At 60.1% G+C, this 23,284-nt stretch overlaps 1 protein-coding gene across 5 annotated transcripts; it reads right to left on the bottom strand.

Annotated features, from left to right (window-relative positions):
• Positions 1-485: 485 nt before the first annotated feature.
• On the bottom strand, positions 486-21,879 carry NLGN3 (neuroligin 3; the record flags this gene model as incomplete). 5 transcript variants are annotated; one of them, XM_082323061.1, is made up of 7 exons in its annotated part: positions 486-1,323; positions 1,755-2,544; positions 8,352-8,537; positions 10,216-10,365; positions 13,067-13,126; positions 20,248-20,307; positions 21,402-21,879. In XM_082323061.1, the coding sequence occupies 7 exons, from the start codon at positions 21,877-21,879 to the stop codon at positions 486-488; spliced, it is 2,562 nt and encodes an 853-aa protein (XP_082179187.1). The 5 variants fall into 5 exon arrangements, with proteins under 5 accessions (XP_082179187.1, XP_082179190.1, XP_082179189.1 ...); XM_082323064.1 differs by lacking the exon at positions 20,248-20,307 and having other exon boundaries at positions 13,067-13,119; positions 21,386-21,522; XM_082323063.1 differs by lacking the exon at positions 20,248-20,307 and having other exon boundaries at positions 21,402-21,507.
• Positions 21,880-23,284: the final 1,405 nt, after the last annotated feature.

The raw sequence follows: 23,284 nt of genomic DNA, 5'->3' as shown, positions 1-23,284 counted from the left end.
GGGCATGCCCGGACACCAGCTGAGAGGGATGCCCGGCCCCGCTCCTCATCAGTACCGGGGTGCTCAGCGGGCAGAGCGCTGGGGATGTGATCACCCTGCGGGGAGGCACAGCCCCAGTGCAGGGAGTCCCGTGGCTGCTGCCAGTGGGGTCCCCCCTGCCCGCCCACGCCAGTGCATGGGCTCAGGGACTACACCGTGTCCCCCCTGCACCCCACCGGTGCCCCGGGGCGACCCGCAGGGCCCTCCGGCCGGGAGCTGGGAGAGTCAAAGCACTTCTCAAAAGTTAGATAGGAACGAAAGAAAGCGCCGGGGGGAGAGCGAGGCATCCGGCCATGCCAGGACCCTGCAGGTCTCCAGGCTCGGTGCCGCACAGTCCATGGGCACTGCCCCTCCGTCCGAGGGCTCCATTGGCCCCGCCAGTCCCTCTGCCAGTGTCTGCTGCGTGCGTGTGCGTGCGTGCATGCGTGTGTGCCAGCGGCGGGCAGCTATACCCTGGTGGTGGAGTGTGAGTGTGGGAGCCCCGTGCTGTTGAAGCCGGCAGTGAAGGTGTTGTAGGGGTGCAGGGTCTGCAGCCCCACCAGCGAGTTGGGGATCATGGTGATGGTGTTGGGGGTCATGAGCGGGATGTCGTCCGGAGAGCGGCGCAAGGTGAGGGTGTAGTCGGGCAGAGCGGCCAGGCGTAGGGCGTCGTGGGGCGGCACAGCCTCACACTCATGGTGCCCCTGGCTCACCTGCAAGGAGGGCATCTCCTCATCGGGCGCGTGGGCGATGTCGTTGGCAGCGCCACGCTGGGGGCTGGGCTGCCGGTGCGTGTCCTGCCGGCGCTTGTCCTTGCGGTAGTAGAGGGCGGCGAAGGCCAGCACGTTGAGGAAGAGGAGGGAGGCGCCCACAGCGATGGTGACGCTCAGCTCGGTGGAGTAGTCACGGGGGCTCTCGAGCAGGGTGCCCGCTTCCTGCTCTGGGTTCCACTTCTCCTTCCCATTCTCACTGTTGTAGGCAGGAGAGATGGCAGGGCGCTTGGTGGTCCAGATCTTGCCATTGGGCCGGCGGGTAATGTGGGAATTCTGCGTGGTGTCGGGCGGCGGCACTTTGGTGGTGGTGGAGGTGTAATGGAACATATCATGCAGGTTGTACAGGTGGGGGACCAGGTGCTTCCAGAAAGCCACCTTGGTGGCCCGGTAGTGGTCGCGTACCCGTGGCTTCAACCCAATGTGCAGGTACAGTTGGTCACGGGGGTTGTACTTGGACCAGGCTACCTCCTCAAACCGGTTGGCCTTGGTGTGGATGAACTTGGTGTCCTGGGGGACAGGCTTGTTGGGGTCCCTGTGAAACACAGGTGAAACAGAGCTAGCACCGGGAAAAGCCAGAAAGGCGAAGAGGGAGAGCTGAATGCAGAGGTGGAGGCTGGGGAGACCTTCGCCAGTGGTGGCACAGGGTGGATTGGTGAAAGGTCCTGCATGGCTGGGCAGCACCCCAACCCTGGGTCAAGTCTCACCCACGATAACCATGGCCAACCAACATCCCCACCCTTGCACTTGGCTGGGTCCTGTGCCGGGGGCTGGCCACGCTCTCAGCTTCTCGCTGTATGGTTGATGCCCTGACCCCAGTGAAGGTGCAGCACACAGACCTCTGGGTACAGGGGGGCTCAGTGTCCCATACCAGGCATGACACCCTCCCACCCCAGCACGGTCCAAAGGGGTGCAGCTGCAGTGAGTGCAGAACCCCCCCCAGGCACAGCACCCATCCCCACTCACCCTGTCTTGGCAAAGTTGGTCCAGTAGGTCATCACCACAGCACTGAGCATGACGTCGTTCTTGGAGAAGTTGCAGGGAAAGAGGTCTGTGGGACCAATCATGGGGATCCCGAACACATAAGGCACCTCGTCCCCGTGGGCCGCGTCGGACCACGCAGGCTTCATCAGGCTCTGGCAGTGGTGGTAGAAGGCGTAGAAGTAGGTGGGGGAGCCGTAGCGGGCGTGCAGGTCAGCTGTCACCACCGACGGCTCTACCCACTGGTGGTCAGTGAAGAGGGCCACCAGAGTTTTGCGACGTGTCTCGGGGTTGTCCCTGTCAGCCCAGTCCGTGTACATGAACTTGATGGTCTCCCGCAAGGTGTCCTTGCCCTCGGGGTAGCCGTACAGGTTGTCTACAAAGTTGGAGACTGAGTAGTCAAAGTCACTGCCCGAGACACCGTCCTCAGGGTCCACCACGCCCTCCACAAACTTCAACCCCTCACCCTGGTTGACCCCCAGCATGATATCATAGTTGAGGAACTCGCCCTGCTCCATCAGGATCTCTGGGTCATCCGGGATCACATCGCCATCAATGACCGGCCCAAAGGCCACGTGGTAGCGAGCAGGCTGGATGTCTTGCTCCACCAGCTCCTTGGCACTCTTCTGCCGCAGGCAGTCCACCATGTCCACTGTGTCCAGCACATTGCAGCCCACCTTGTCGGCCAGCATGCTGGTGTACTTCACGGGCTGGTAGTTCACTGCCCAGCTGGAGAGCGCAGAGCCACTCTGGATGATGGCTCTCTGGAAGAGACCTGCAAAACAGGCAAGGAGCGGAGGAAGCTCGCAGGAGGGTGAGCGCCATTCTAGCACCCCAGTGCTGCAGTGCAGGATGCAGCATGAAGAAGGCATCAATGCCCTTGGACCCCTGCAAGGACCCAGCACTCCAGCCTGCGCCTGGCCTTGACCCAGGCTGTGCTGCCCACTGAGACCCTCAGGGCTCGCACAGGGAGCTCAGCTCAGGGCCACCACGAGAGTGGCAGGGGGAGAGCTGGGCATGCAGTAGGTGCTCATGGCAGTAACCGAGGGCTGCTGTGCTCCCCAAGGATCCCATTGCAGGGGACGGCCCGGCATCCCTCTGTCCCGGTGCAGGGAGGAGAGGGGCCATGGTTGCATCACAGCCTGTCCTTGCTGAGCAGTCCACAATGTCCCAGCCACCCAAAGGACATGCTGCTTGAGCCCCTGAGGGGCACACACTGCCCCCGTCTCAGTGGCACCGGCTTCACTGAGCAGCCAGGCTGCAGGCTGGCAGCAGCAGGAGGGTTAACGCCTGCTCGAGGACACTTAACCCTGCATGTCCCACCCCACCGCTTTGTCAGGGTCCCCCTCGCCCCCCTCCCTGCCGCTTCCTGCCCAGCTGGGGCTGCTCGGTGCCAATCCGGCCCCACAGGAGCAGGCTGCCAGAAGCACAAAGAGGGCCTTTCTGCCACCGGGAACACAGAGGGAGTGGACTTTCGCCCTGGAAAACCGGGCCACAAAGGCCCTGGCCCAGGCGGAGGAATGCATGGCTGCGCTCCAGCCCCATGTCAATGGCGCTTGTGCTCAGAATACAAAGGGCAGCGAGGAAGGAGAGCCTCCGGGATGGTGAAAGGCAGGCGGGCTCGGGGTGCACCCTGGGGTCCCTGCTCTCCGGCCAGCCCTCTCCTGCACCCCGAGTGCTGCCTGCACCCTCACTGGACCCTGGCACTCAATGTGAGGGACTCTCTCAGGAGGTCCCCGAACGGTGCTGGCACAGCAGCGTGGTGGCCACGCTGCCCCTGGCCCCCTGAAATGCAGAGCGCCTGCATGAGACCCCCTGTGCAGCCAAGGCCGTGCCACTCTGCAGGGGAGCATGCACCTTCCCAGAGCAGAAGTGTTCAGAGGCTCCTGGCTCCCAGCCACCATGTCCATAGCTCTTGTCTGCATGCACAGTCCTCGCTCTGCCAAGTACCTGACGTACAGTCCCATGCGCTGGGACAAAGAGAAGTCACAAGCTCTGTTTGTCACCTCCCAGTGCCCTAGAAAGCTGTACCCAGCCTACGGGCTGGAGACTGGCCATGGGTTTGCTTGTTCTGTGCCATCATCCACGTGCCGAAGACCAGGATGGGGGCTCCCTGGCTCCCAGGAGACGCCGTCCCAGCAGCAGCTATTGCTCCCCGCCAACAGCATCACCTCCCAGACAGACTCACCAGGCTGGGCTCTGCCCTGCCCGCCCCTGCCTGGGGAAGCACAGGCAGCTGGTGTCACCAACAGCTGGCCACGTCTGTGACGGAGCCCCTTCGCTGTGTCTCTGCATGGCCACGTCCTGACCCAGGAGGACCCAGGAGTCTGCGAGAGCCCAGACCTGCCACGTCCTCCTCCTCCATTCCAGCACCCAGTCGAAGCCTGACAAGCACCCCAGGGAGGCATCGCCACCCTGCAGCTCACCCTGGAGCCCTCCAGCCTGCTGGGGACCAGGCAGGAAGATGCAGCTCTGCCTTCCCTGCCTGTTCCCCTCTGATGTGAGGGTCCCAGCACACCCCGTGTCCTGCAGAGCTGGCTGCCACGGCACAGCAGAGGCCAGCGGTGGGACCAGGGCTCTGCCAGAGGGTGCCCAGTGCTGCAGGCTGCTGCCAGCTCCTGATTTCCCCTTCGCATTGCACACTAGCTGAGACTGGAAACACCTCTGGGGTTGTCTGGGCCAAGGCCTGCTCAAAGCAGTGTGCTGGCTGCCTTGTCCAGCTGAGGTCTGAGCATCCCCGGAGCTGGCAGCAAAGGGCAGCAGCCCCCACGGAGCCGGAGGTGGGGCAAAGGAAGCACAAGAGGTTTGCCTGGCAATGACTGCTCCTGCCCCGGCATGGCTGGCTGGGGTGAGAAGCAGGACTTGGGTCCTTGGCGAGGAGTCCACCCACCCACAAGGGCTGAGGCTGGCAGAGGAGCCATGGGTCTCCCCGGCAGCCAGACACAGCGTGCACTGCACCAGCCTCCAGTGTCTGCCTCTCGCAGCGCCTGGCAGAGCAGGCACAAATTAGCAGCTTCATTAATAGCTCTTGATCACTATGAGTTTTATTTTGACGTGATAAAAACAAACCTGCCTGGTCTGCAGGCTGCATCTTAGTGCAGCTCCCCCGCCATGCTCCAGAGCGGGCTGCCCTGTCCCTGGGGAGATGGGTGCTCCTGCACAGGGTTTTTTTTGAGGTCATTTTATGGCCATTTGCTTTGATGTGACACTGGCTGCAGCACTGAGCGCTCCCCTCCCGCCGCACAGCATTTACAGCTGGCAGCAGCTCCCCTGACACAGCAGCGAGGGTGCTGGGCACCCAGCACCGCTGTGATGCAGGGGGCACCACACCACAGGCATTGGGGGCTGGATGGGGCAGCAAAGGGCATGGCACACGGGTGCAGGATTTAGTGGCAGAAAGTCTAGTGTCACCTAAAAAGTGCCATACTGGAACAACAGCATTTTTTGTGGCTGGCAAATCGGGGAGCAGCCCCTCCAATCCACTCCCAGCCTCTCTCCATGCTGCTCCCTCCATCCCAGGCCCACACAAGCAGTTGGGGCTACCTGGGCACATGGTCTTGCTTCCAAAGAGGTGTCACCATCTGGCCGCAAAAACCAGTCTGCAGCCTTGGGGCTGCCCTGCCAGAAGCACCCAATCCCAGAGAGGAGACTCCTGGACCAAGAGCACCTCCCCGTGATCCTCGCCTGCCTTCCAGGCATTCCTGTGGTGGAGAGGAGCACCCTAAGAAGCATCACAAATGCATTACACCCAGTGTCCCCTCCTTGGCCTTTCACTCAGTATGGGCAGAGAAAATCCTTTCTCTTTCTGCAGGAGCTTTCAGCCTGTAAAAGACTCCCCACTCCGTGCCCAGGGTGCCTGCACAAGGGCAGGAGGGCACGCAGAGCCCCAGGTATCCACACAGGGATGGCATGGCCCCACACAGGCCCCCACAGCTACAGAGCATCCCCTGCCCTGCCCACTGCTCAGAAATGAGTCTGCAAAGATCTACCCATGCTCCTTTCCTACACACTGCTCAATTTACCATCTAACACAAGTGAAACATCCTCTGGCTTTAGCCATCAAAAACGTCTCCTCCTGTGGGCTAGAGAGCTGATGCCTGCCCCGCACAGCTCTGGGTAGCTGGGAATCCTACCCCAAGAGCCCCAAAAGTGGTGAGGGCAGCCCTGGTCCTGCCCTGCTCTGGCATTGCAACATCAGCAGCTGCTCTGTAGGTATAACTCGCATTTTGCATGTTCTCGAGCTTATTGTAGTCTAATACCTGTTAATATTTGTCCAAGTCACCTGATGAGGATGGGGCGACAGCCCCAGGAGCATCCTGCTCAGGACCTGGCACAGGGGGAGCAGGATGACAGGGGGGGCTGACTTCAGGCACTGGACAGTCACGCAGGAGCACGGACTGAGCACAAGTGTCCTGAGTGCCCTGGGGCAGCAGGGAAAGGGGCTTGCCCAGAACAGACATGTCCTGAGCAAGCAACAGCAGCTCCATATATGCTGCCAGGGCTGGATCGCTTCAGCTTTACCTGCCTTTTTGTTTCTCCCTGCTTTAACCAAACATGGCAGGGCTTTGGCGATGGTGACAGCAGAGCCACCAGGCTGTGGGGCAGTCATGGAAGACCAGGGACTTAATGTGGGAGCGTCCAAGCTGCCACCTTTTGGGAAGCAGCTGCCCACCAGGTCCACACATGCCTCTGTTGTCAGATCTGTGGGGCAGAGCATCTCCCAGACCTCTGGTCCTTGGGGTACCAAGGGAAGCCCAGCAGTGGGAGCAGCCACCCTGACAGCAGGAGCACTCTGCACAGGGTGGGATGGTGCTGGCTGTGCCATGGGCTCCAGCACAGAGGGAGCATGGGGCACTGGTGGGCTCCAGAGCCTGCTTGGGATATCCCACCACCCAGGAGGCTCTGTAGCTCCTCTACATACTCTGATCCCATGGGCCATGGCAGCCTGTCTCAGCTTCTCCGCTTCAGTTCACTGGCCCATCCAAGGAGAGGCTGGCAGCCAGCTGCGACTGCTGCGCACCCTGAGGGACAGCAGGGACATGTGCAGAGGCGCGGGCAGCCTGTCAGCCCCACTCTTGTCCCTGGTGAAAGGTCATCAGTGGGAAGCAGAGCCCAGCATGGCGATGGGTCTCTGCGTGGTCATGCACTTACCGCAGGGCAAGTGGTTTGCTGTAATCAGGCAAGTTTAACCAAAAGGGCAGCTGGAGAAATCTGGGAGAAGAGAGCTGTTTCGGGCTTGCCTTTGACTCCATGGTGAACTGCCAGCATCCTACAAGCCCTGTGCCAGGTCTGGGCTCAGCAGGGTGCTGCACTTCACTCCTCACCATGAGCACAGGCTCTGCCACCTCTCACCGCAGCTAATGCCAGCCTTGTGCAGCCTGGAGCACCTGCAAACCTCCACATCGAATACTACCAAGCAGGCTGTGATGCTGGTGCAGCCACCTTCACAGCAGCCTGGGCTGAGATCATTCCTGCTTTCAATATCAGGGCAATCAGTCCATCAACAACTCTCAGAGCTGGAGGAAGGCTGCCCAACTTTGCCGGCAACCTGGCCAGCGCCAGCCTCCTCCCATACACCTTCCACAATGCCATCATCCCTGCTGAGGTTCTGAAGGTCTCCTTCATTCCTGTGCAGTTCCCAGGCTGTTGAGAAGGGCTGCAGCTCTTCACAACAACTTCAAGTGTAATTTCGTCTATGCCTCTGAGGTGCAGACTCACGCCCATCTCCACTGTGCATACGTGTCCCTTTCTCCCCTACACTGCGCTTGGGGAAACAGCACTGGAAGAGGGCTGCACCCTCATATAAAGCCCCTGTGACCAGGTCCTTGGCAGGCTGGTCCCCTGTGGACCACATTCAATTCAGGCTTTGCTCCTGTGATTTCCTTTAGGAAGTTTATCAAGAACTCCTCTACTCCCATGGTTCCATGTTTTTTTCCCCAATGCTCAATGCAAATGTCTTTGCAGGTACTTTACATGCATTTGCTCTTATGCCAGCACAATCTTTTAGTGTAAATAATTCCTTTCTTTATCTAGAGTAAACACTCTTCTATATTTACAGATATCAATCATAACACTTCCACTTGTGTTTTGCTAGTCGCAGCACTTCCAGCTCTCCCAGTCTCGCAAGGTGGGGCCCTCTATCCCTCCCCAGGCTCAGGTCTGGCTTCCCCTCTATTCCAGTATGAATGCCTTTCCAAGCACTGACATCCGTGCTCCTGGTGCCCTGCATGATGCTCTGCACCCTCTCCACACCTGCACGTGGGCGAGCCCAGGCACCTGGGCAGGGCGCCGCAGGAGGGGTCCCCACCTCTCCCCATGCCCCAGTGCTGGCCCCAGGCTGCAGCCCTGCGCGCTGGGAGCCCCAGCTCCATCCCTGGTTCCCACATGCTCTGCTGCTGGCCTCTCCCTGCCCATGATGAGAGGGTTTTGCTTCCCAGCCCTGGATGAGGCTCTCACCAGTGGCTAATTAAAAAGCAGCCCTGACTTTGCTAGGGTGGCTGGTGGTACCCTTCCCCAGGTTAGCATCAGCAAGGTGCTTGCTCGCTCGCAGCTGCAGCATCCTTGGGCACAGCTGGCACCTACCTTCAGAGTGGTGGGAGAGGGTGAGCAGGCTGACGCAGGAGGCACCGATGCCAGAGCCGAAGACGGTGATCCGCAAGGGATCTCCCCCAAAGAAGGCGATGTTCTCACTGACCCAGCGCAGCGCCTGTATCTGGTCCAGCAGCCCATAATTGCCCTTGGCAGCCTGGTCCCCTGTGCTCAGGAACCCTGTGGGCCAAGGGGAGCCTGGTTAGAGATGAGGAAGCAGGGAGTGTGCTGACCTCCCACCCCGCTTTCCCAGGCCTAGGGGAGCTTCTATGGGACCCTGTCCCACCGCAACATGACACCCCACTACCAAGAGAGGCCCATGAGCTCTAAGCTGGAGCAGGGACACCACTGAGCTCCAGCCACCCTCTGCATGGCACAGAGGGGGCGAAAGGCTGTGACTGCAGCTGCAAGTCGCAGGGTGCCTCTCCAGCCAACTGCAAGCAGTGACAAGGTGATGGGCACGAAGCTCTGTCCTACCCAGACCACCACCTGTGCTAATAACGAGTCAAGATGTCTCACGCATGCTCCAAGGAAAGCCAAGAAAGCACCGGTGGCTGCAGGCAGGCTGAGTGCGTGCAGAGCCAATACTTTCCATGGACTAGCGTGGTCTGGAGGAGGCTCTATAAATGTAAGGAGGTGGGCTGGGCAGAGAGGAACCGACTGCAGCTTAAAATACGAAGTCTCTCAGTGAGGAAGATGCTGAGAAATGCAAAGGGAACACCCAAGATAAGCTATCACTGGTGTTTTGTTTGCAAAGCAGGAAGCCAAAACCATGGTGCTAAGGCAAAAATTCAGGTGGGTAACCCCAGCAGGCAGGGAGCGGCGCCAGCGCTGCTCCAGCACTGGAGGTGGTCTGGCTGGGTGCGCTGCAGCACTTCAGTGGAGATGACAATGGCATCACTTATTTCATATTGTGACTTATGTCTCTTAAATTTTCACCTATCCATCTTAAAGGCCTGACTTTTAATATTGAAAGCTCTTGAATAAGCTTGTTTTTACTGAAAAGCTTATTTTCCACCAAGTAACTGCCATCTTCCCCAAGAGACTACAGGGTCCGGAGGCCATCAGAGGGATGTCCTGCCCAGCTGCCCGGGGAGAGCGCCATGCCAGGCTGGATGGCTAGGGAGAGAGCCAGCCCTGCCAGCAGATTGGCTGGGAAGCTCTCCCCAAACCTCTGCACCCCTTGTTCTCCCTGCTGCTAAAGGAGGCAGCAGTGACACTCCAGGCAAATCTCCTGTGCCCCAGCCCCTGGGGGTTTCTGCTGCAGCAGGCAGGGGACCGCACTGCCTTTTGACCCTGTGTCCCCATTTCACCTCTCTAGGTCATCAGTGCTTGTGAAAATGGGACTGCCACCCTCCTCTATACGGCACCCGACGGCCTTCAGTGACCCCCTCTGCAGGCAGCCAGGCCACAGTGGGTGGCTGTGGGGGTCCCAGCAGCTTAACCGGCTTGGAGGCAGCCCGTGCCTGGGGAGGGAGAGCTGCCAGGTCCCCAGGGGCAGCCAGGCAGTACCCGCTGGCAGCTCACCGCTCCGAGCCCTCTCCAGAGGAGATGCTGGGTAAACACATTTATTATTTATTTAACCGCAGACCAATATTTGCTTTCAGCTGAGCCAGGTTGTGTAAATGAGCCTGGGGGGCTGGTGCCAGGAGCCAGACCACGTTGCGACTGCCCGCCTGGGGCACTGCCACGTGGCAACCCGCCTGGCGGCCAGGGCGGAGGCCAGGGGCAGCACCCGCAGCGCAGCCCCCATCCCGCCAGGCTCCATGCCCCTCACTGCCCCCTTCCCGGCTCATTCAAGCCCAGTCAGCCTTGGGGGACTGTGCTGGTGGCACAGCCCATGCTGGCCAGCCCATACCGAGCACTCCAACGCGGTAGTTCAGGGTGATGACAATCACGTTCCCGTAGCTGGCCAGGACGCTGCCATCTATCATGTTCCCTGTGCCCTCCATGTACGAGCCGCCATGGATATACACCATCACCGGCTTGGCCCCGCTGTCCCGGATGTCTGGAAGGAGAGGCAGTTAAACACAGGACCCCGCTGACGGCCGCAGCACCCTGCCAGACAGGCAGACCAAAGACGAGGGCAATGCCAGCTGCTAGGACTGGGGAGGGGGCTTAGGAGCCAAACCCAGAGCTCTCCTGGGGGCCACAGCATGGACCTCCAAAGCTGACCACCACTGAACCAACCTCGCCAGCCCCTCTCCGGGTGGCGGCAGCTACTGCACTGTCCCCACACTGCTGTCGCCTCGGGCGTCTCAGCACATGCAGGAGAGATGCTGGCTGAACCCAGCTGCTCTTCCCCGGAGCTGGGCTCTGGCCGCATGCGGGAGCCAGACCAGTGGCACCTCCGTTGCGGGTGGGAGTTGCGGAGTCCAGCCCCAGGATGCAGCCCCATGTCCCGTCTTTGGCTGGATCCAAGCCCTCAGCTCCGGGAGTCCTGGAAGCTGGCATTGTGGGGGGGGCAGGGATGGGGTGTGCAGGACCTGGAAGGCGGGGGGACACTGGTGGGTGCTCCAACGTCTGACTCTCCCGCCCTCCCCTTCCCATCCCCCTGGGAAGGCAGAAACCTGCCGGCTGCCTGGATGTGAACCCATGGCACCCCAGTGCCCAGACATAGACATGGCGATGAGGCAGACAGTGTGTGCATGTGTGTGTGTCAGGGAGGTGAGCACAGTGTCCAGACAAGGACAGGGCATGAGGCATGGAGTAAGGATAGGGAATGGGACCCTGAGGGCCGGGGAGGAAGGACTGCGGGAGCCTAAGGGACAGGGAGCCGCCACGCTCCCTCTCTCGACTGGCCCTGTCTGGGGGACGTCCTGCCCCTTCTGCCCCACTGGTCTAGGATCCTTCGTGGAGCTGAGCCCGGGTGCAAGGGAAGAACACCTGTGCTTGGCTTCTGGTACATCTCGCCCACATTACACAGAGGAGGTGGTTGCGCCTGTCGTGGTGATGGTGCCAGGTCCCACATGCCTGAGGTGCCCAGCCCTCTCCTGGGCTGGCGAGACAGCACCGATGGACTTTGCCCTCCCTCGTGCTCACCTGCACCCAGTGCCTTGCTCAGGCAGGCTGGCATTGCCTGCTGGGGCTGCTCGGCCTCGGCTGCCCCAGCCAGCCGCTGCTCCCTGTCTGCCTCCCTCACCGGTGCACCACGTCATCCTGGCAGCCAGCCCCCGCAACGGTCCCCACAGGACTGGGACTCCTGGGGCACAGCCACACCAACTCAGCAGGGATGCCTGGCTGGGGTGGACATACTCTCTTGCACCCACCTAACCCCTGCCCACGTCCAGTCCTCCCTGCGACTTGTCCATCACAGGAGGCTGCAGGGCAGGCTGATAGGTACTTCTGGCCATCCCCACCTCCAGCTGTGGCCAGCAGCACAGCTAAGGGTGGCCTCCCCCCCATATACAAAACCTCTTCCCTCCAGGAGAATGAGGATATGGCAAAACCCGTGCCAGCTCTTTTCCTATCACCAGGATGCAGCCAGGCAAATGCACAGACCTGGGGAGCAAAAAGCGCTCATGGCTCCTCCAGGGCAGACATCGCCCATGTGGCAGAGCTATGGCAGGACAACTCTTCCCAGGGCTACCTGCTTGAAACGTGAAGGGCAGGAACATCGGTGCCTGTGCCCACGTCCTCTCCTCCCTGCCACACACTCCCACCGACACACAAAGGGACATGTTTGTAGATGTACCAGGGAATAAATGGCTCCTAATCGCTGCAGCACATTTTAGCGTGCGGGGATTTAGCACAGGCAAGTCACTTAGGCTAAATGCCAGTTTACACCCTGGTACAAGAGATCCTGGACCACAGGTTAGTGGGAGAAAACAATGGGGTTTTGGTACTGCCAAGGAAAAAGCTTTTCATCTCTTTCCCAGATCCTAAATGCCATCTGCCAGGCCATGCTTGAGCTGCCCTGGAACTCCTGCACACCATGAAGTTTTACTGTCCTCGGCACGTTAGAGCTGCACCCTGGTCAACCCTTCCTCCTGCCAAACACACTGACTCCATACCCTGCAGATGAACAACCCCGTTTTACTAAAAATAGATTATTCTGCAGCTTGCTTAGCCCTGGTGTACATTTAGAATCACATCTGCTTGAAAGCCCACTTGCTCTGCCTCAGCTGGTGCTGATGCTCTGGTTGCAAGCAAGACCTCACTCGTGTTGGTTGGAGAAGGTGAGAAGTTAACAGAAACCATGTCCGAGTGGACCTCGGGTCTCCTGGGCATGGCCAGGTACCCTGCAGGTGCCAAAGGTACCAAGCTGCTGGCATGGCCACCTTGTGGCAGTGCCCACGGTGGGGCCGGGCAAGGGTGGAGGGGGAGGTCGCTGGCTCCCAGCTGCATGTCACTGACTCCGGAGGGATGAGGCTGAAGGTGGGATGTGACCGGGCTCGGGGTGAAATGGGCCCAGGTGCCTGAGGGCACCTCTCCTCCCAAGCTGCCATGCTTCCTCCCTGCCCTCGCTCAAGCGGAGCGGGAGCAAACTTCTCCTAAAGCAAAAAAACCCCACAAGCTTCCCCTGCCCCCATCCCGAGGAGGGGAAAGGCCTGGGTGCCCTGCACAGCCGGCCAGCCTGCCCCCCGCCCCGCGCAGCTGCCCGGCACGGCAGACGGACACACACAGGGCTCCCTGGGGAAGGCAGCGGATGGCGGGCAAACGGAGTTGCTTTGCATGTCATGCAGTGGCAGCCTCGAGCACAGAAATACCTTCGTCTTCATCCCCGTCATTATCCGCTAAGTCCTCGCCCTGTTTCTTAGCGCTGGCTCCTAGGGACCAAACACGAGGAGACAGAACAAAAAAGAAAACAAAAGGAAACAAAACCAAAACAAAATAAAAAAAAACAACAACAAAAAAAAACAAAAAACAAAAAACAAAAGAGAATTCAAAAATAGCATGATAGCAGATACGGTGGGGCCAGGCCTGCGCCCCACAGCACTGCTGGCTACTCACACTGCACCTCTCCCAGAGCCAGGGCGGGGCAGGGCGCAGGCAGGACTGCCCCAGGAGCTGCGCCAGGATGTCGCTTCGCCTGGACCCCTTCCCAGATCCTCCCTGGGGAGTGCCGGGGTGGTGGGGAGGAGGAGAGCGGGCCTGGGGCAGCATCAGCGCCGGCAGCGGAACAGCCTCTCAAAGCAGTCGCCGATCCTCCTGCATCCTAGCCTGGCCCCCGCCTGCTCGCACACCCTCGGCTCCCTGCGCCAGGGCAAGGCTCCCTCTCCTACCGCCCAGGTGTCAGCAGGAGCCCTGCTCCCAGCTCTGCTGCCACTGGGGACAACCATCCCCTGCCACCAGCAGAGTCCATGTGAAGGGCTGCGCTGGCTGGCCATTAACCACCGGCTGGGGTCCTGCCCGTCACCCCCATGCAGTGCATGGCCCCTTGTTGTGCCCGGCACAGCTATGCCGCAAACCACCGGTGCTGCAGCACGAGACCACTGTGGCACCTGCCATCGTGATGGGTGCTTCCCTGCACTGCTTGGCTCCACCCTGTACCAACTCCCTTCTTAAAAGACTAGTTGCATGGTTCACCAAGGATTGCAAAGGCACCGATCAGCTTGCCCTGACCAAGACAGAACCCTAAAAACATCAGTTTCTGTAACGCCCTGAACACCCTCCAGTAGTTGCATGGCCCTTAACAAATCCGTGGTGCCAGGGCACAGGCCAGGCCAGTGGCCCCAGCCCGGTACTGCGGGATGCTGCTGCGGATGGCGTGCACTGAGCACAGTGCTTCCCGAGCTGCATGCAGCCGGCGTGAGCCAGGAGAGGTGGCCTGTGGGCTGGCGGGGAGCAGATGCGATGCAGACCTGTACCGAGGCCCCATTGCTGCAAAGGGCTGCGTGCCCTTGTGGGCACAAAGCCGAGTGGTGCCATTCCTGCATCCTGCAGCCCCAAATTTCAGTAAGAGGCTGTGCTCTCCTTATCCCCTTAGAGCTGCAGACCAGTGTCTGTGGTCCTCTGCTCCCTAAGGCCTGTACCAAAAAAGGTCCCTGGGTGACGGTGACCTCAGGGGTGACAGCAGGGTTTCCCCTGGGCAGGACTGCCTCCGCTGTGCCCACACTGCCCAGCAACCTCCCTGAGATGCGCAGGGCTCTGAGGTCCCGCCAGGCACCCGCTGATCCCAGGGCCCCTCTGCTATCACCAACCGGCCCCATCGTCACTACAGCAACGGTTTTGCATGGCATCCAGCAAGCGGAGGCTGCTGGATGTTTCATCCCTGCAGCTGGATAAAACTACGATGAGGTGAGCACAAAACTGGCCAGGAAGATGAAATTGGGGAGTTGTCCTCACTGCCACTCTGGGAGTGGGATCCCACAGGTGACACGGGTGGTGGATAACAGAGATGGCAGCATGGAGAGGGGCAGGATTTGAATTTAAAAGGAATTTGTGATGGGGGAGTGAGAGGTCTGAAACAGCCATAGAGCAGCTCTACTGGGGCAAGAGGCTTGCACAATGCCTTAAGCAGCCACGACCTGCGGGAGAAAGTCCGAAGGAGCAACGACCAGAAGTCTGGAAAAATCCAGCAGACAAGAAAAGTTTGCAGGAGGCCGGGTCACATGAATCCCAGGAGCAGAGGAGTGATGGGAGCTACAGCAGCATCCAGACATATGAAAGGCCACTGTGAGGTGGTGAGGTGGAAAAGCAACTCCCTCTCCACTGCACAGAGCACAGGCTCACGGAGCTACATGAGGCAGGTTGAAGCTGGACGAGAAGCAAACCTTCCTGGCAGAAAGGGCAGGAAAGCACTGAAAGAGGTGGCCTGGGGAGGTGTTTAAGACCAGGCAAGACACACTGCCAGGAAGAAGTGAGGTTGAGCTGCTCCTGCCTGGGGCAGGGATGGATTGGCTGTCTCCAGAGCCGTCCTGATTGACTCGGAGTTCACCTCCCAACCTACCCACTCCATGACCCAGCCCTGCCTCCTCACCTCCTGCTTTGCCACCCAGCCATCCCCTGAGCTCCTGACATCGTTCTCCTGTTTTCACCCAATGCTACCCCCATCCCTGCCACCTCTCGCCCCAGCACCCCAGCCCCAGCATCCCCCCTTCCTGCTGCGTCCTTCCCATGAGCTCCCTCCCCAGCCCACCCGCCAGCTGCACACTTGGCCGGGCACATGCAGCTGCCCAGCCTGTTTGCAGGAGGCTGCAAGCTTGACCTACTGCATCTTCATTAGGAAGAGCTGCAAGCCCAGAAAGCACTTAAATGACGAAGTACTCATGCAATATTTGCTAACTAACTGGTGCTATGTGCCGACCTCCTTGGTACTTCTCAGGGATAGGGATTTTTCTCTAATGAAGACCATGGGCAGCAAGCCTTCATCTGCACTGTGCTTCAGTGAGCTGGGAAGCCGATCACAGGCAGCTGGAGATCCCTTTCCACTGCCGAGGGCCCTGGTGCTGTTAAAGCCCCGGGACCAGCCGGGCTGCAGCCCTCCAGCTTGGTCTCCTTCAGGGGACAAAGGTCTCCACGCAGACAGCGATGGAGGAACCAGCTATGAGAAGCTGTCAGGCTGTAAGAGAGGGCAGTGGGCATCATCTCTGTGATCTGAGCAACTGTCCTGGCTGAGCAGGGTGGGATCTGGCTGGAGCCTGCTGCCCCGGAGCTTATGGATGACTGGGACAAGCCTAGAGCAACCTGAGCTTCACGCACCACAGAAGGGACAGTAGAAAGCAGCCCTGGGAAGCTAAGCAAAGCAGGAGTGCAGTACTGCAGGCCAGGGGGAAGGGGAACAGCGGTGGGACGTGTGCGTGGCAGATGCAAAGCATGAGCCCTCCCCATCAGCAGGAGGGTGCCAGGGTGGCTGGTGTTACGGCAAACACAGGCTGCTGTGACCAAGCAGGCTTTTCACCTCTCACTATGTTGTTCACCTGCACGATGACCCACTGTTGCCCCACACCCTGTGAGAGCAATTACAGCTTCACTTCCCTCACCCATCCCTTGCACTTTGTTCGCCAACCTCCCTCCACTGGTTATTGCCATGTTCAAGGACACCCATCCCATGGGATCTTCCTCCGCACTGGCAAAGGCCACCAAGCAGAGCCCCGCAGCACCTACGCTCACGGGGATGGGTTTAAGTTTGTGGATTCACAGCTGGAAAAAACAAAAGGACTCGTGGCTCTTACTCTCCTTACCCATCAAAAACTCCCTCCACTAACCCAGTGTGAATGCATGTTACGCCGCTTCACTTTAAGCTGACTGCAAAGTGACATTGTTGAGGCCGATAGGAAGGATGCATACGTTCTTATCTGAAGGCTCTAGGAAAATTTAAGCTGAAGTTCAGTAAAAAATAAAATCACTTTCCCTGAAACAGGGGCATCCACACCGGATTTATGCTGTCTTAAGTAAACCACGCCAACAGCACTGACACCAGCGCAAAAATAAAGGAGGACGAGGAGCCTTGGTCCTTGGAGCCTTCACGCTCAGCATGGTGTGCGTAAGAGAAGAGCAGGAGCCTAAGCTGACACCTTTCCAGATCCAAATGTTTGCTCAGGGTGGCCGCAGGCAGCCCCAGCACCCCCTCCTCAGTGCAAGCTCCCCAGGGCACCCGCTCCCATGCAGCAGCCACGATGCCACAGGGAGCAGGAGCCTACAGCAGCACTGCCACCGCGTCCAACAGCCACATGCACCCAGAGGCACACATGCTGGCGGCCACACCAGCTCTGGTGCTTCTCCAGGAGTGACAAGGAATGGGACCAGGACTGATGACAGCTGTTGAACCTGCTGCTGCACAACCCCCTGGGCAGGGGCAGCTCCCTTGGGACCTGTGTCAAGTGGCCCCTCCAGCCATCACCCCTTGCTCCAGGGCTGCAATGCACCTTGGTGCTGCCCTGCCCCTCCCCATCCCTGGGCGATGCAGAGGAGTTCTCTCCATCCTTGAGCGGACTCCATAAAAGCACTGCATCTTCTCACGCTCTGCTGCCTCCACCAGCACAAACACCCTACCCTCACCTTTGCAAATCACTCTCTGGAGCAGAAGTTGAGCACTGGGGTGGTGGTCTGCTCCCAGCCAGCTCTACAAAGCAGCAGGCTTTGCAGGAGGCTGGTGAGAAGCCTTCCCACAAGGGAGCACTGCAGAAGTTACACAGCTGTAGGGAAGCCTCAGCTGATACTCAAACAAGTTAGCTTCTTGGAGAGCAGCAGAGAAGCCACAGTGCTTTTCCTGCAGAGCAGCCAAAGCACATCCTGAGCCCAGGAGCTGCTGAGAGCTCCAGCCCCCTTCACGCAGCAGAGCAAGATGCTGGACTGGCATACTTGTCTCTGCAGCATCACGGACTCTGCACAGCCCCAGCCAGAGAGATTAGGGCAGTCGCTAGTAAAAAACGGGGAGGGCTGCTATGTGCAGGGCAGCCACGCTTTTCCCCTCCAAAAAATGACATCCACCTCCTCATGCCCTGCAGCAAGGCCTGCCCAGGTTGGTGGTGAAGGGAAGGGGAAAGCACCCTGGCACCCACCAGAGCCAAGCACAGGCTGGAACTGTTTGCAGCACAAAGCAAAGGGCAGAGCTGCATTTTGCACATCGGTCCTGTACCATATGCGTGCATACATGCTCTTCAGGTGGGCAGCATTATTTTCACAGCAAAACCTGAGCCTCAGTGCTGTCAGCTCCTGCAGCACCGTGCACAGCTAATTATTCTCAACACTCTGCTGCCCTACCTTGCTCCCAGAGAAGGGACCAATGTGTATGGAGGAAACTAGCATGTAGGAAATTTCCATATAGGAAATTATTGTGGGCAACTAGGCAGGGAAACAAGGATGTTTTTCTGTCCCAGGGATGAACTCTAATAAATTCTCATTCCTTTGGCTGCTATGAAATACACTGAGCTTAGGGGTGGCAGAAATCATGAAAACTCCAGTAAGGTGGAGCTGAGGCATTTTGAACCACCAAAATACTGCACAGTTGCCTGCTCTGCAAGAGGAGAGCTTATTCACTGCTCATATGTGGCCTTAGAAATAATAATCAAGAATATTCCAGAAAGAGCCAATGTTCAAATGACAGGCAGCCTGAGGAAATCAGCACTGCAGGTGCATTATCCTCACCCCAAGCATTACTAACCTGGGATACACAATGAGGGCCAGGGGAGCCTCTGTGTCTCATCACAAGTGACTCAATTAATTTGCACCAACGGCCACCAGAGCTGTGGCTGGAGCTGAAGGGCAGCACCAGTGTCTGGATGCTTGAACTCCCGGCATGTCACGCCTGGATGCCCAAATGGCCGGCACTGGGGATCCGCTGGTCCATGAGTCAGCAGAGCCCGGCGGGGGCAGAGGGTGCATCCCCCACCAGCTCCCTGGGAGGTGACCAGTGGCAACCGCAGATGGATTGCAAAGAAACCCTGCCTGTGAGCAGAGCCGGCAGGGAGGGAAAACCAGGAGACGAGTGCACCGAAGGTGTTTTGCCATGCCTTACGTTGTCCCCCTTCTCCAGCCGTAATCCGGACCCTGCTTCCCTGGCCCCGGCCATAGGACTGGGGGTGGTGGGGGTCCGACAGCCCCGGCAGCCGGTGGGAAGGCCGGGAGAGGAAGTGCTTTGAAGTGGCTGGCGATCACTGGCACAGCCGGCTCCGGAGGCAGCGTGTGGAGACTCCCTAATGCGCCAGCCCTTTCAGGGGCAGTCTTGGAACTCAGAGAGATGGCGTGTGAATAGCCAGGACAGCAACAGGAAAAGCAAAGCAAAGAAACCCAACAACAGAACTGGGGGAAACGGCTGGAAGGAAAGTGGTCCCCAAACCTCCAAGCCCAGCTGCGCCAGCTCCGCCAACCCCAGGGGCGCAAGGAGGCGGAGGCCGGGATGCAGGGACCCCACTGCTGCAGGGTGCCCAGGATGGCAGCCCCTGTCCGCCAGACACCCCCTCCCTGCACTGAGCCTTTCAGAAGAGCTTGGCTGCCGACTGCCTGCACATCCAACTTTGGAATGCACAGAGCAGCCCGGGCTCTCCCTGCCTGCAAGGGGGCTGCGCGGCAGGACGGGCGAAGCATCGTGTCTGACAAGGGGCCAAGCCAGCTCCCATTTGCAAGTCTCCACTTCCCTGCCCGTGGCGCTGGGGCTGGCTGGGAACACAGGATCACTTTGGGGCAAGGGGGGCTGAGCTGCCTCCGTTGCCCCAAAGTGCAGCAGGATGAGCCCCACGCAGCCCTGGAGATGGAGGCAAGGCAAAGCGGAGATGTGTCTGAACTGGAGGTGCTCGGCCGCCCGCAGGGTGGCTGGGGCTCAGGGAGGATGCTGTGCCATGGGGTGGACAGCAGGTCCTTGCTGGCAGGGCTGGCAGAGGTGTGAGCAGTGGGGAGCAGACTTGGCAGGACCATGGGCTGGGGCAGAACATGGCAGCATTTACAAAGCCAGAAGAGATTTTATGCTTTTAACTGAGGAGCTTTGGATGCAAAATGACCAGGGATACAATGGGGAAGAGCTCAGCCCAGGTGCTTCCCTCAGCAGGTCCATACACCCCCAACAGGGGATGCAACCCTAAGGGATGGGTGCATGTAAGTGCTACCTGCCATCAGAGGCTCCCCCTCACACCCAGGGGCTGGGAGGCTGCCGGTGCCAGCGGGATGAATGTGGGAGTGCAGGCTTAGCCCGGGAGAAGCTGTTCTGAAAGGCCTGGAGCAACGTGAGCATCCTCCTCTGACCTGACCCCAGATCTGCACTCCCAGCTGGCACCAGTCCTGCCTCCCCCCGCCGGGGAGTAGAGGTAGCCGGAGCATCCACAGGGCTCCTCCGAGCGGGAAGTGGGGGGTGGCAGGGCGGGCTGCTCGGAGGGCCCGCGGTCTGATTGGCAGCACAGAGAGGTGCCAGAGGAGCATGCCATGGGCCGTGGGCCGGCCAGGCACCCTCTCACTCTCTCACTCTCTCTCTCTTTCCTCTCTGTGCCTCTCTGCCGGTCGGCTTGCTACATACCTCCTTTCCTACATATTTTCTTGTTGGGCTTTCGGGTGCATTCCTTGGAAATCCGTTTTACTGTAAAATGAATAAAAGACTACAAAATAACAGGAGGCTCCACTAGTGGGAGTGGGCATGCAATCACAACCACGCTGCTGCCCTCCCACCGCCCCCGGGACCGCGGGAGGTGGGGAGGGAGCGTCGCCGTGGGAGGAAAACTCTGGGCCAGCCGTGCTGGGCGGGAAGGAAGGCATGATGCATCCCGTGGCCAAGGGCCCCAGGGACAGAGGAGTGGAGCCAGACGGCCTGGGAGAAGCCACCGGCCCGCCAGGCTGCTCCGCCGCGTGCAGCAGACCCACTGCGGGTCCCTTCCAGCCCGCCGAAAATCCCCGGGGGCTCCCATTGCGGTGAGGCTGGGGCAGGTGCACGGGCAGGCACTGCCTCCTCTGCCCTCTACTTACAGTTCAGGTGGGATCCCCTACAAAGGAAAAGGTTAGACAAGGAGGCACCCAGCGCCGCTCAGCCTCACCCCAACAGGACCATGCCCCACGGGTCCCCGGCACCCCAGGCTCATCGCTCTGCTGCTGTCCTGCCGGCGGGCGGGGGAGCAGCCAAGCGATGCGCCTGCTGGTGCCCCCAACCTCCCGTCCGTACCAGGGCCCAGAAAAGGGCTCCACGGTCCCTTCCTTGCCGGAGCATCTCCCCAGGGAGAGGCAGAGAGTGTTCCTCCCAGCCGCAGTCCACGCCCACAACTAGCGCATGGACCTGGGGAGGGTGCGAAGGGGGGAAGGAAGGACGGACCCAAACCAACTCAAGACAGAACCTGGCACTCGGCACCTGGGGAGCACAAACCAGCTTGTCACTCTGTGGATCTGCGGTCAGAGAGTCGGATTCAGATTTAGCAACACAAGAGAGGAACCCGTGACGATGCCATGGAGGTGGAGGGGGGGACCGGGAGGCGTGGAGGAGCAGGAGCACGCGAGACAGAGATGGCAGCTGAGGGCAAGAGGGCGAGCTGCGTGGCCAGAGAAAGCTTTCCACAAACAGACAGCATGCTGCAGGGTCCACAACCACATGCTTCAAACACAACACCCAGGTGAGACCAACCACTGCTGGGGAAGGGCGGAGCAGCCCCTCCCCACCCTCCTGTGGGCACCCTGGCGGGGACTCACCATCCTCTGTGGGGATGTAGATGTTGAGGTACAGACAGTCCTCGTTGGGGTCCTGGATGTATGTGGCCACGATATCCAAATTGGAGGTAAACCAGATGGGCAGCATGATCTCAGGAACGGCGTTGTGGATGTTCTGGGGGCAGACCGGCGAGAAGTGGGTAGCGTTCCTGATGCCCGACCAGGATGGCGGTGGCTCAGGGGGCATGAACCTCTTCTCCCCGATGGGGGGGGCGGCGTAAGGCACCCCCAGGTACTGGTCCACAGGCCCCAGGATCTCGCTGGGCAGTGGCACGCGAACGCCCCGTAATTTCCCATAGTGCGTGTTGACAGTTGGCGAGTAGACCTGGCCCTCCATCTGCACAACCGCTGAGGCGAAGCTTAGGACCCAGAGAGCAAGACGCAGGTCCCAGCCAGCCACCAGCTCAGGCACTTGGACAATGGGGGGCAAGAGAGGGCTCCTCCAGAGTATCAGCCACATCGTCCGGGAGGAGCAGCACCAACATCCAGGCCTGAAGCTCCTGGGGCGAGGGCTCAGGGCATCCCCGTCACGGCAAGCCTCCAATTTGCCCACCAGGAACAGATGGAGCAGGAGAGCCGGGAGTCAGGAGCATGCAGCCCAGCCACACCTTCTGCTGGGTGAGTCAGGAGCACGGATGCAGGGAGATGTGCCACCACTCCTCACAGCCTGCCAGCTGCCCGCTGCTGCCCACCTGCCAACGGCCCGGCCCAGAGGGGACTGCTGATACTGTGGAGAGATGGAGGGAATTAACAGCAGACTTGCTCTGGGAAGAGTCAAAGAGCTGCAGCGCAGAAGGAGACAGGATCCCTGGCCGGACCCTCCCACCCATGGGTGCTCATTGGCTCTGCCACCGCCCAGGCAAGCGGCTCTGGGAGTAGGCAAGTGCGGGCAGCACAAGTTGAGCACGTGCAGACACACAGACTGCGTCTGTCCACGCCTGGAGAGCCTGTCCCCAGCACTCGGGGGCCAGCCCTGCCCCTGCCCTGCTTGGGTGAGCCCTGCAGCTGCCCTGCGCAGCAGCACGGTGCCCTCACCTCATGCTGCAGGAGGGTGTAAGCAGCAGATTATGGGTGCCAAGATAAGCAGGACAGTGCCACTTCTCTGGCACCATCCCTCCCCACAAGGAACCTGTCGGGCACCACCACTGCCCAGCACAGCCCCTGCACAAGAGCCCGCTGGCACCTCTCCGCTCCTGGCTGAGCCAGAGTTGCCTGCGTTCCCGCGCCACACGGTCTGCACTCCTTGCCTCAGCTCCACCCCAGCATCGCTCCCCTGTCCAGGTGCCACGACCTCACCTCACACACCAGCAAATTAGACCCACATGTCCTACCCCGACACCCATCTCACCCACCCACACGCTCTCCAGCCAGCTTTCTCCCTCCATGGGCCGCTGGCTGAAGCGGTGAGACCCCATGCACAACCCAGGTGCCGGGCAGGCAGGACAGGAACAGCCAGAGTGCTTCTGGGCAGCGTCCCCCTGTGCTGGCACCGCAGCCTCCCTGCCACCCCCTCCCTGACCCGGCTGCCTCCCGGCCACCCGAGCAAGCCCCGGGGAGGCAGAGCTCTGCTCCCACGTCCCCACACCGAGCTGTCGGTGGCGGGGAGAGCAGATGTGGCAGCCCCTCATGGGGTCCGCGGGGAAGGGAGGGAGCTGCAGGCAGGCAGGGCAGGCAGCAGCTGCAGATGGGGACCTGCGGATGTATGTCAGCGAGAAGAGCTCCTGCGCCAGGGAGCCCTTGCTGGAGGCTGTGTGGATTTTCAGTGCTCTGCCCTTCACCTCCCCGCACTGCCTGCCGCATTCAGGGCTTATGTAAGTGGCCCCCCCTGCCTCCCCCCGCCAGCACCACTGCTCCCGGGGGACCTG

Source organism: Platalea leucorodia (genome assembly GCF_965183815.1).
Source record: "Platalea leucorodia genome assembly, chromosome: 10".
NCBI lineage: Eukaryota > Metazoa > Chordata > Aves > Pelecaniformes > Threskiornithidae > Platalea > Platalea leucorodia.
Note: the sequence above shows the minus strand (reverse complement) of the source record. Positions and strands in the feature narration are given on the sequence as shown.